Source organism: Odontomachus brunneus, unplaced genomic scaffold (genome assembly GCF_010583005.1).
Source record: "Odontomachus brunneus isolate Ranch 3 - 2012 unplaced genomic scaffold, Obru_v1 Obru_scaffold_010, whole genome shotgun sequence".
Classification (NCBI taxonomy): domain Eukaryota; kingdom Metazoa; phylum Arthropoda; class Insecta; order Hymenoptera; family Formicidae; genus Odontomachus; species Odontomachus brunneus.
Window position 1 is genome coordinate 3071039 of NW_022639460.1, and position 12581 is coordinate 3083619.

Consider the following 12581-nt stretch of genomic DNA (forward strand, 5'->3'; position numbering starts at 1 on the left):
ACTGGTGTAATAAGTTAGAGTGAGAAAACATATATTTATCTCACTTTAACTTATTGCACCAATTCAGCGGTGCAGCTGAAAAGAACAGACCACGAATATACTGTCGTTATCGTTGGTGTAGCCGCCATTTTGTCATCGAGCTGCGTACGATGCTCTGCTGTGGTGTGTATTGCTTTGTGAATTTCAATAGCCGTTTTGAGCAAGTTAATGCTGAAATAATTTAGTATTTCAAACATCGGGGCGTAGATTATGGCGGAGTATTTGGCATCAATCTTCGGAACCGAGAAAGACAAGTAAGGAAAACTGCTTTACTGACTTGTATTTACGGATAGCAGAGAAAGCTTTACCGGCTATTGTTGATCTTTTTTCATATTTTAGAGTAAATTGCTCTTTCTACTTTAAAATCGGTGCTTGCCGACACGGTGACAGGTGTTCGCGTATTCACAACAAACCTACATTTAGCCAGGTATGTACAGATCTTTACAAGAATCAAAACGCTTTAACTTAACCTAACTTAGTGTTCGTGCCGACCTTAAATATTCTCGAGGAAGGCTGAGACACGGTGGAACGACCAAAGTATAAAAAAAAAAAAAAAAGGAAATGTATGCCGATAGAATTACAAAGAATTAAGCTATTTGATCATATCCTGTGTATCTAAATAATTTATAATTTTATTTTTCAGACATGTTTACTTCAAAATTTATATGTAAATCCTCAGAATTCTGCCAAGAGTGCAGATGGCTCTCACTGTAAGTTTTATTTGTAATTTTGTAATTGTAACTCAGTTTACGAATATTTGAAACAATGATGTAAATTACTTTGTTGACAGTGGTTGCAAATGTATCGGATGAAGAAATGCAAGAGCATTATGACAATTTCTTTGAGGATGTTTTTGTTGAATGTGAGGACAAGTACGGTGAGATCGAAGAGATGAATGTGTGCGACAATCTGGGAGATCATTTGGTAGGCAATGTATACATAAAATTTCGAAGAGAAGAAGACGCAGAGAGAGCTGTGAATGATTTGAATAATCGTTGGTTTGGTGGTCGTCCAGTTTATGCTGAACTGTCTCCAGTCACAGATTTCAGAGAGGCATGCTGCCGACAATATGAAATGGGGTAATGAACTTTCCATTTGTACAGTTATTCTATTTTTACAAGTAAATTTCTCACAAGCTTTTCTTCTTTTAGTGAATGTACACGATCTGGATTTTGCAATTTTATGCATCTGAAGCCTATCTCGCGCGAACTGCGTCGTTATTTGTACAGTCGCAAGAAGGGCGGTCGAGGACGATCAAGGTCTCGTTCACGATCACGAGGCAGAGATCGCAAACGCAGATCACGATCGCGCGACAGACGATCGAGGTCCAAGGACCGCCGAAAGAGAGATGACAAAGGTAGAGACGGTAGGTCCGGAAGATACTAATTATTGGGAAATAATGATTGCGTTTATACGAATGTTTGCTGCGAGACCTTAATTTGAGCACCATCATCTTATTCAGCTATGGAATATGAATTGGTTTTACAAATGTATACATGTAATACAAACCAGCATCTTTCTTTAGTAATAGTTAAAACTGGTTAGTCAAAACAATTCACTATCTTGGAATAATGTGTTTCTTATATCATTTCATTTCAATTTGTTGAATATTGTAACTATGATATATTGACTTTTACGTTGCAATAATGAAGTAATGAATACGACCATCTTCGAAAGAAATAAAGAGTTTATAAAACAACTAAACATATGCATATATCTTGTATGTGCGATCAAATGACGGAAATAAATAAAATGTGTAAGTATAGAAATATATATATTTCGTTTCGCATTTAATTCTCATATAAACGATCGAACTTAAATATATCGTGAAAAACGATGCGCACACAGCGTTATATATTTATATATATATATGTATGGTGAAAGACGTACTCGTGTATATTTTATATATATATATATATATATATATATATATATATATATATATATATATATATATATATAAAATACACACACATGCCTTCTGCAGATTACACTTGTGTCTTCGGTGAGGAGAATTTTTTTTAATCGTATCATATCGATATTTCGACTTTCTTTCAAAAAGTAAGTAATGATAATATGTTTTCTTTAAACTCGTGGAAATATACCAATTTTTATTTCAAAGTGGAAGTTACGTCGTAATGAAATCTAATGTACTAAGTTATTTTTTTTGTTTCCTCACAAATATCCACAACATAGTCCGCTCGATATATTAGGCGCCGATACATCAGGACGTAATTTAAGTTGTACGTATCGTAGTCGCGTGAGAGAGAGAGAGAGAGAGAGAGAGAGACAAGGATAATTCTATCAGTGAGAAATGTTGAAAGGGAATAAATGAATAGAAACGAAAATTTACTAGTGGCAAGGAGCATGTCAAGCTAGCGCGTAAACAATTAAAAAGAAATCAATTTTTTATCTTTTTTTCATTTTACAAAATGATAATGGATTGTACAAGTTAATATCGTTGATTTACAGCTGTAAGTTATAGCTGCTTAAATAAAAGTTTCATGAAAGATAATATGCTTTACAAGATTTTTTAAATAAATTACCCAAAATTTTTGCGCGTCTCTAATTTATGAGTCGTGAGTCAGTATACACATATATAATCGAATCTGATAGTTGAATGTGTATGCCACCGCTGGTAGTAAGAAATTATGATATGCGGATAATAATGATACGTACATGAATACGTAATGATACGTATGATGAAAAAGATATAAAGAGAGATAGAGATAGAGATGCACGCAATAACCGCTACGTAAGATATATTTATCTATATAGCTATTGCTTCTCTTAGTCGAAATTTCAAAGTATCATTAAAGTCATTAAGTCGTCTGATATCAACTGCATATTGCACAATGCAATATGCATTCCACGATGTATGCAACATCACATTTACATATTTGTATAGTGCTGACGCTTTCTTTTTAATTTTTTTCAAGATACACGTCATAGTCGTTTTTAAGTTCCATTAAAATAAAAAATAACTCAATTATTATATTATATAATTCATGAATCATTATATGATAAGTCACATTATGAGTCATCCTTGAACATCGTCCTTGTAACAATAATCGTACACGCCTCAATTCTTTCATCTTTTTTTTTTAAATAACTATTAACAAATTTCTATAGCATTACAGTGTAAAAGTCATCAAACGTTACTAAGATGGTACAATTGAATCCGACGGAAAAGAGACGTATCTCTGTGATTTATTCTCATTTGAATTTCTCCAAAATATACTGTATACAATATTTTACTTTTACTTATAAATATATACAGTCGAGTGTGAGTGTATGTATGTGTATCAGCGTATGTGTGTGTATATGTATCTGTTACACGAGCACACTAGACTTCATTCGTTTCTTTTTGTCTTTATTCACACGACACGAGATTGAGCAGTGCGCCATAGTCTAGCTTGCTACTTTTATCTTAAAAAGTACGCTATATTTTTTTTCTTTTTTTCCTTTTTTTACCCGTGTAACTATTTGCTTTCTCATCTTGCGACTGTATAGTCTTGATGTTTCAAATATCTTGAATCTAAGCACAGAGGTATTATTCGATTAATTAACTCATCTTCTTCAGATAGTTTATAACTTTAGTAACCTCTTTTTCATTTCTTTTTCTTCTCGCTCTTCACCTCTTCGTAGTTTTTCTTCTTGTGATTTTCTGTACTGTCTTGTCCTCTTCCTCCTCTTCCCTTCCTCTTCTTCCTTCTCTTCCTCCCATTGCTACCCGCATGTCACTTGCCACGTTGTGAAAATATTTACATGGTCTGGATTAATAATTAATGATTGCGGTATGATTTAGTAACTGGATACGCGAGATCAATGTTTAGGGGGGCTAATCGGCGTAGACAATAAACTGTTGATTGTCCACATCTGCAACTTCAACTTGGACAAACTGAGGCTGTTGAAGTTGGATCTGTTGCACTTGTCTCCCTATCGCGTTTCGTGACCTGAAATCATATAATAAGAAAGATTATTCAACCGTGATATGTCTACTCGACAGTTCATCCGGTATATTTCTTTAGTGTTACACCTCTCTTTTTTATCAATACAACAGTTCTTACGCAGAATTTTGTTGTTCTTATATGTATCGAGAATGTTTTCTTCTAATTTTATTAGCGCGCATTACTTGCTTTTAATTTTAGCGAAGAAAAAAATATGAGCGTACTTACTTAGCCTTGGCATGTGTCAATATATGTGACTTGAGGTTTGTCGATTGCGCAAACTTTTTGCTGCATCCGTCAAATGGACACACGTACGGCCGGTCGCCGGTATGGATTCTAACGTGAGTGCGTAGGTTGAAGTCTAGGCTGAACCTCTTGCCACAGCCTTCGAATGTACACTGAAAAGGCTTTTCGCCCGTGTGCACCAACTGATGCCTTTTGAGCTTGGAACTTTCGACGAACGCCTTACCACACTCAGCGCAAACATGTACACGAGGCCCATGAGTGTGTAGATGCTTGCGCATAGCGCTGTTATCTCGGAACATTTTCGTGCAACCTTTGTGCGGACAAGCGATGGTACGTTCCACACCGTCCATGACCGGCGGCTTGCGCACCTTCAGCTTGTGGCCGGGGCGCGCAAATTCCGCCAGCTGTTTCGGATCTGACAGATCCAATCCGGGCATCCCATCCGAGACAGAGCTACCAGAGTGACTGAACTTGGCATTGGACTTGCCGCTCATATATTCCGCATACTCTGTATCTGGTTCTGGATTCGATCCCTCATCTGAAACAGGCAGCTGAATCAGATTTCGTGGTAATATGTAATGCAGCGTTTTGTCTCCTTAAACCAAGCTTTGATAATGGTGAGATAATTGGCTATAGTTATGCAAAAATGATCCAACCCACAAGATTGTGATTTTTGAGGTTTTTAACAATGGTAGTCCATATATACCTTTCTACATAAAATGAAAGAGGTAAATGGAAAAGCCTTACTAGTTGCGCCATTTTTTACTAATTACGTATTTTCTAGCAATTTTTTAAGAGTTAAGCTTGGATACTCTTAAAGAGAAGAAAATTGACCATACTTGACTTCTTGAACGACCAAACCTCAGTCTATACTTTTTCAATTATATATCAGTTTTCATTTTTCTCAAAACATGGATTATTCTTGCATAATTATGGCCAATTGTCTGAGAATAAAGCTATATTGAGAAAGAAATATTTGAAATTTATTTGTGAGATATAAAGTTGATTTCTGTGGAATAAATCTTATATCACACAAGTAAATTTTCAAGTATTTTTTCCTCCCAGTGCATTTTCTTCCAAAATTTTTACTTACTCAGCTCTTGCTATGCAATTTAATTGTGCATTTACAAGCAGCTTTTTGCTTTCTTTTTGACAGATATTAATGTCTCAAACTCTTCTCAATTATTATGAATTCCACAAGTCTAATAATATTTATATATTATTTTAATATAAAAACATTTTAAATGCACTTTATAAAATCATACAATTTCTATATATCTATATTATCTAAATTTTACAATGTACAAACTTGGGGAGAGTGTACTTTTATACTATAATACATGAAAAACTTGTTGGAAAAATCCTAGGATATTACAATTATTCACAAAATGACAATATACTATAATATCAAATGATTATCAAGGCGTTTCGGATTAGTACACTCTGTATATACATATACTCGTGAAGCAGCATAGAGTAGAGTGACGTCAGAAGCAGAAGCGTTGCTTTCACAATGTTCCGCTTCGACTTCCTCTCTCTCAGACGTTCTTCGAGCTGTCGAAATCCACAGCATCTTTCTCATTGGGAGTCAACGCGCGCTCGCTCTCTCTTTCTCTCTGAAGAGAAAGAAACAATTCATAGACAACATGCCGCGACGACGACGTCCACAGTCCCAACGGAGAGTAATCCGAGGCGACGTGACGTCGCCGCCGTTCGCTCATCCGTCGCCACACCGCCATTGCTCGGAGCGACGGGCGGGCGATCCGCTACGTAAAAGAGGCCATTTTCAAAATATGGCTGCCCCCGTGGCTAGCGTAATGGCGTTCACGCGATCAAAACAAACAACGCGGCCTGTCAAGCCGGTCGACACGCCGATTTGGTCCCTCGTAGCCGATTTTCCGCGAGAGGATCGCGCGCGCGGCACGCGACGCCGTATCGATCAGGGCATCGTACCGGAAGTGCGTACCCACCCGTATGTGTGCGTGTGTGGTGTATAACGATGACGAGACAACGAGAAACTATGCAGGAATGAGCGAACGGCGACGAATCGTCGAGCGACTCGCGAACGAACGGAACAGCCGGAAATGCCGATTTCGGACGTTACAGTAGCTCACGTCGGAGACTCACCGTCGTCTGTGCCGGACGCCCACATTGTCACCGAGAACTCGCCCTCGAGTGTCTTGATCTGTACCTGCTTCTGCTCCCACTTCCTAGCCTTGGTCTCGGTGGCCATCTCGCTGAAGATCGCGTGATCAGACGCGCGAAAACGTGTGCCACCACTCTTGCGCGCCTTCTTGGCGGCTTTACGGGACGGCCCCGGGCTGGACTCCACATAAATATCGTTCTCCGGTACGGGGATTTGGTCGTACAGGCTGAGAGGATCCGGACCAACGATCTCTTCTTGTGTCTGCAGTATGATTTCTTCACGGCCCGGCTCCGGCAATGGCTGCAGCGCTATCATCGGCTGCCCGTCCTCGCCCTCGATCGTCGTCTCCACCGTTTCGCACGGTATCTCCACGGGGATCGCCTCTATCTCCACCTCCTGGATATCCGGTTGAATCTCCACTTCGGTTATTATGTCCGAGGACGCCATATTAATCTCCGACGACGCCATGTTCAAGAATCAAGATGGTCGTCCGGACAAGCCGCGGGGTGGCGAGCGTCTGCGCCACGTGACCTCGTCACGTGACATCGCCGAGCGCTAGCGTCGTTCTAAGCCGCGGCGCCATCTTGGGAGCATAGCGAGATGCTCCATCTGAATCGTTCACATCTTTTTATTTTTCTACGAGTTTGTCAACGTTCTTCGCATCTCATCGCGGTTAATCGTGCGTGACTCGATCGTGTCGATTGTTATACCGAATCGTTTACAGATACCAGCTGAGATAAACGGAGCGGAGCGGTGTCGTGCGAGACGAACGACAGGGGTATAGGTTAGGAGACACTCCTCGACAATCGTCGTCGCTATGGATCTGTCAAAAATAACGGACGAGAGGAAATTGTATCTCTGTAGATGGTACTTTCGTGGTGCGTGATGTTTAACTTTCTTTTGTGTTTTTTACGCAAATGTGTCGTTTGGTTGTATCTCGGGTTGACAATCTCTCTATGCATTTTTGGCAAAAGATGTCATTATCCCTAGTTTGAAGCATTATAATAACTTCTGGCAACATGGGAAATACTTAGAGCAAAGGCTCAAGGTTTGCTCTACATCTATTGTAGAATCTTAGCTACATTTTTTAGGTTTCCTTATAATTTCTCTGCAAATTGTATCGTCAATATTGTAGCATATTGAATAGCTACAGTAACAAAACCCATTGTTTACAGAGTCGTTTTCATTATTTTCTTTGTTACAGCTGGTTTCGTACTGTTGCCATTTCTATGGGCTGTGAACGCCATTTGGTTCTGGAAAGAAGCCTTTGCTGAACAATCGTATGAAGAACAGAAACAGATTAAGAAATGTTAGTGCTGGTTAACCTTGATATTATGATGAGATATGTGCAAGTTATAAAAAAATGTTCTTATATTTTTTTTTCTTTCAGATGTGATATTATCTGCTATAGGAGCGGCAATTTGGGCCATTGCTTTGATGGCATGGATAATTACCTTCCAAACTCAGAGAGCTGCATGGGGTGACTTTGCCGATGCTATCAGCTACATAATTCCTGCTGGTATTCCTTGATAATCTTATAATCGATACTTTACCTTGTTATATAATTTACCACAGATGCATAACAAATAGTGTTTTGTATATTACTATGTTAAACTTGTAATATAGTTGTATTCGAGATTCGCGGTAAAATTTTATATCTAGCATATGTCATCATTGAAATAAAAAAATTTTTTTATAGTATATATATAATTATATATTAAAAAATTTCAATTATTACGCTATAATCTCTTGTTTGTTTAAAATTGCACTTAGATATGTATAGAAATTGCAACAGAGAATACTGTAAAAAATATACTGCTTATTTCTGTACATTTAAGAATTCTTACATCATTTAAATAATATGAGATATATATGTATATACACATATCTTTCTCATATCCGGCGTGATGTTACAACGATTTTGTATATTTTATTAAGAAAATGCGAGTGAGATTGCGAGACACACATAGATCTGACGAATAGCCACGAAATTCGCGCAGTGTGTTTCCATGATCACTATTTTATAGTTTATACTTAAAATACTCGTCGTTGCATATATAATTTTAATTCGCTATAAACTAATCTGGACAGAAGCTGAAAAACGACAAAATGCAACATAAGTATGTCACTGCTGAGGATTTGATGTTTGCTAGAGTAAATAAGTGGAAAAGATGAACTCACCAATAGAGCCAATAGGTCCGAGGCCATCAACATGTAAAATACATTGTGCCATCCGGCCCATCGTGAAATTAGCCCCGCTAATAGCGGACCCACGGCAGCTCCGATGCTACCGGTACCGTCGATGATAGCAGTCACTGTAGCTAAGGCCTTCGAATTGTCACCTAAGCTAGGATGAGTCCCAAGTTCGGTGGATACTGCAGTCGTTATCAAAGCGTAAGGACCATTCACTAGCAATCCCGCCAACAATAATAGTATCACGTTGACACCTAGACTGGTGTTCCTCACGTAATCATATATGAATAACTGCGGGATTATACAAGGTGCGCGTTATAATACATATATCGTTCCTTATCGTGTGTATATATGAAATGTAATCTTAAATTTTCGTTTCAGAGCAAGGATTATTTCTCAGGCTGCTCTCGCTAGATTTTAACATCAGACTTTGGAAATGGAGACTCACCGTGGGAAACGTGAGTCCAAACATAATGACGCACGTCAAAGCGCTCATGCCGCTATAATCGGAAAGCACTCCAGCCGCTATAGCGCCTACTATACCGCCGACGTCAAACAAAACTGACAAGTACGCGCTTAAAGTTGTACCATACGTAGCTGTAAGGAGATTCCAATGAGATTACAACGAGATTTCGTACAATGATACTTTCATGGATACTTACTCGACGCCGCAATATACAATGGTAACCAGTAAAGGAATGTATAGCTAACGAGCTTCGCGAAGAACAGAGATAAGGAATACTCGATGACACCAGGTATTTTCATGGCTCCCACAAATCCGATCGCACTATCTTGAGATGCGCTATAAATGCGTTGGTGTCCCGATAACATCGGACTGCTTTCGGATCGCGAATTATTCGGGTCCTTTGAGGAACACAAATACAACATGTAACAATCTATAGATCGCAAACGGTGAACATTGCGATATATAGTGATAAATTTGACAATAATATTGTTTTTCATTGCGTGCTGGGTGAGATACTCGCAACTTAAAAATTGCAAATAAATCGGATATAACCATTGCTCGTACATTGCAACCTTTCGTTCGACTCTAACGAAAGTGTAATTTATACACACTAGTACAAAACTTAGTTTGCGACTAAGAGCGTTAATTAAATAGGAAAGTGGCATGCACTTACGTCAACGGCAACTTGTTCACGGTAGACACAGCGATAGATGACACGCTAGGTACAGCAGATGGTTATTTATTATGTGCAAATTATATCTACTAGAAACAATTAAACGATTTACTAAATGTAAATATATGAGGGTGCTAAAAGAAAGAGAAGCACACGATAAACTACACAACTCTCAACTACAACCATTTCCAGGATAACATTAGAGAAAAAAGAAAGAATACGCCTGTAATTATCAATGATATCGACATGCTTGTAATCTGTTTTAATTATAAATGTGTGTTGACTCTGATCTAAATAGTTTTGTGTTACATAATTGTTAAATATACATTTAAATGCGTGCTTAATAGAAAAGTAGTGCAAGATTGTCAGCAGCTATGTACAAACTTACATCTTCGCCGGTGATGTGAGGACCATCACCGACATCGGCATAGACATCATCATCCGAACTATTGGAGGCCTCGATCTTTCTGTACACATGAGAGTTAGGCGGGCTACACCCTACGTCGGTAGGGTTTGGCACTAGAAACAGGAAGACGACGAATCCGACCAGTCCCATTATAGCGCCAGGCACCATAAAACTCAAACCCCAGTCGTGTTCGACGTACTTCGCTGCGATCAGACTGCCTAGTATATTTCCTAAGGACGTATGCGAGTTCCATACACCAAAGATGAAGCCGCGTTTACTCTTGCCAAACCAGTTGCCCATGACTGTCACCACACCAGGCCAACCTGTGGTTTGAAATATTCCGCCCGCTGCCTGCCACGAGAGAAAAGTAGACGTGGAAAATGCACGGATTTATGTACTTTGTTATGTATTCTGTCGATGTATACCTGCACCAAAATGAAGTACCATAAGCTATGAATATTGTACGGCCTGGCGATTCCAAACAGGTAACAGGATATACCGGACGCGATCATCCCGAGGGAGAGGAAGTATCGCAGATTTACTCTTTCCGCTATAAATCCACTGTACAAGCAAACGAAACAATATTGTTGCTAATACGTTGAATGTCACATCACCTATATTTGGGTAACACGTGAGTTTCTGTAAGGACTTAATTTTCACTCGTCTGTGGATTACGGATTTACTTTATGTCAATTAGAAATGATTTGAGTAAATTCTCAGTAAGTATAATTAGTAATAATATCAAAAGATTGCAATTATTATATTATTAATCCTATTAGAATCCTAAATATCAAAAAGTTTTGTACACTCTAAACATGGGTAAATTTTACCTGGTGAATTTTTATTTGCCCATCGTAACTTCCGGAAAGATGATCAAAAATATTTTTTTCTATCAGTGTAAAAAACATCGAGAAATATATATCTATTAAATAATATTTTTGCAATTCAATGAAAAAAGTTATAAAAAAAACACGTTTTTAAGAACGATTGATTATAACGGTTGATTGGTTTGGATAAATTTTAAAGATTCTAAGTTTAATATATATATATATATATATAAGTAATATAATAATATTATTAATCGAATTTAACTCATGCAGTTGGCAATGTGTTGAGCAATTCGATACACAATTGCACGCGATGGCTAGGGAATTCAGGTCTGGTGGAGCTCACAACCAAATTGACATAATGTGCTAGAGAAGATCATATTGATTGCAATATATTACCTAAGAAACATAGCTGCTGCATATGCAAATAGGAACGACGAGTCCAGCAAACCGAGTAACGCTGGTGCATCATCTGTGTCTGTAGAAGAGGTAAATTATAAATATTTGTATATTCCAATATGCAAATTTAATTGATAGCAGAGGAATATCAGTTGTACTTACCAAATGGAACCCAATCACACCAATGAATACTGTCATTTGCTGGGATATCAGAAGATGGTGATATTCCACTGCAATTCTGGCTCAGAATATTCTTCACTACAGATATTGGTTTTCGAGTCAAGTGGTAGCAAGTGTACGCTAAGAAGGTAATCACCAGTATCCCTGCTTGATGCCATGGTTTCCAATTGATGTGCTGTTGCGCACAACAGCTGTTACATACGTGTCTCAAACACTGAATGCCACATGGCACATCTTTCACCTGTCCACTCATACTTGATGTATATATATATGTGTATAATAATACTTTCTTTGATAAAGCTTTGAAGAAATATTTGGCAGAGTATCACTCAATGCCTTGTCAGATGCTTTGCACAGTCTCCACTCTTAACATTAAAATATGTTAAATCTCTGATTGCATTAAGTAACAAAGCACTCTTTGGTTGCGATGAATGCACGAAAATATCTTGTACATTGAAGCTAAAAGATATTTCTGTTTTATAGACACGTCTTTGATATAAAACAGATGGAAATTTAAGAATTTAGAACGGAAATAACAACTAATTATAATCTATTATCGATTAATGAAATTAAGTAACGCGTCAGCAAATCATTCTTTGCACTATTTCCGTGAATTATTCGTAAAAAATGCAAATAACGTTTCAGTAACGCCAAGTCCACGATGCTTCGCATTGCCTCGACCGTCCATTCACTTTTATTGAGCAGTGAAGCGAAAAAACAATAGTCAGATAAATTCAATGACAAATACAGCTGTGAGTCATAACCTGGAAGCAGGTACAGAAGTTGGAACAAAAGCAGGCCCTAATTATCAGATATGAATCGAGAATCTACTTTGTCTCTAAAAAACACTCACTCGTTTGTAAGATTTCAAAAACTTAAGTTAGAAATATTCTTAATGCGATAAATGCGATATTATTTCTTTCTGCATCGAAACGGAATGTTTACTATGTCACTATAATAAACGTTTGCTCTTTTCAGTCGCATTGGAGCTGCACTAGAATTGAGGTTACAGGCACATGAGAGCACCACATATTTACCATACAGTCTGTTCTTTTT

At 38.0% G+C, this 12581-nt stretch overlaps 4 protein-coding genes across 7 annotated transcripts; 2 read left to right on the top strand and 2 right to left on the bottom strand.

The window, feature by feature from the left end:
* Positions 1–100: 100 nt before the first annotated feature.
* Positions 101–1812, top strand: LOC116840610 (splicing factor U2af 38 kDa subunit-like). Its single transcript, XM_032807517.1, has 5 exons — positions 101–293; positions 379–466; positions 683–749; positions 830–1118; positions 1191–1812. The coding sequence occupies exons 1-5, from the start codon at positions 250–252 to the stop codon at positions 1423–1425; spliced, it is 723 nt and encodes a 240-aa protein (XP_032663408.1). The 5' UTR covers positions 101–249; the 3' UTR covers positions 1426–1812.
* Positions 1813–2429: 617 nt separating this feature from the next.
* On the bottom strand, positions 2430–6881 carry LOC116840606 (transcriptional repressor protein YY1-like). The gene is made up of 3 exons (XM_032807512.1): positions 6363–6881; positions 4218–4773; positions 2430–3995 (listed from the first exon to the last, which is right to left on the bottom strand). The coding sequence occupies exons 1-3, from the start codon at positions 6847–6849 to the stop codon at positions 3881–3883; spliced, it is 1158 nt and encodes a 385-aa protein (XP_032663403.1). The 5' UTR covers positions 6850–6881; the 3' UTR covers positions 2430–3880.
* Positions 6882–7107: 226 nt separating this feature from the next.
* Positions 7108–8019, top strand: LOC116840615 (gamma-secretase subunit pen-2). The gene is made up of 3 exons (XM_032807522.1): positions 7108–7259; positions 7586–7690; positions 7772–8019. Exons 1-3 carry the CDS (start codon positions 7199–7201, stop codon positions 7909–7911), a joined length of 306 nt encoding a protein of 101 aa, XP_032663413.1. The 5' UTR covers positions 7108–7198; the 3' UTR covers positions 7912–8019.
* A 161-nt stretch (positions 8020–8180) lies between these two features.
* LOC116840605 (glucose-6-phosphate exchanger SLC37A2) lies at positions 8181–12556 on the bottom strand. 4 transcript variants are annotated; one of them, XM_032807509.1, is made up of 10 exons: positions 12379–12556; positions 11508–11984; positions 11346–11424; positions 10545–10680; positions 10102–10470; positions 9714–9758; positions 9237–9438; positions 9023–9171; positions 8563–8865; positions 8181–8475 (listed from the first exon to the last, which is right to left on the bottom strand). In XM_032807509.1, exons 2-10 carry the CDS (start codon positions 11776–11778, stop codon positions 8416–8418), a joined length of 1614 nt encoding a protein of 537 aa, XP_032663400.1. In that variant the 5' UTR covers positions 11779–11984; positions 12379–12556; the 3' UTR covers positions 8181–8415. The 4 variants fall into 4 exon arrangements, with proteins under 4 accessions (XP_032663400.1, XP_032663398.1, XP_032663401.1 ...); XM_032807507.1 differs by having other exon boundaries at positions 11508–12289; XM_032807510.1 differs by lacking the exon at positions 9714–9758 and having other exon boundaries at positions 11508–12289.
* Between the last annotated feature and the right edge of the window lie 25 nt (positions 12557–12581).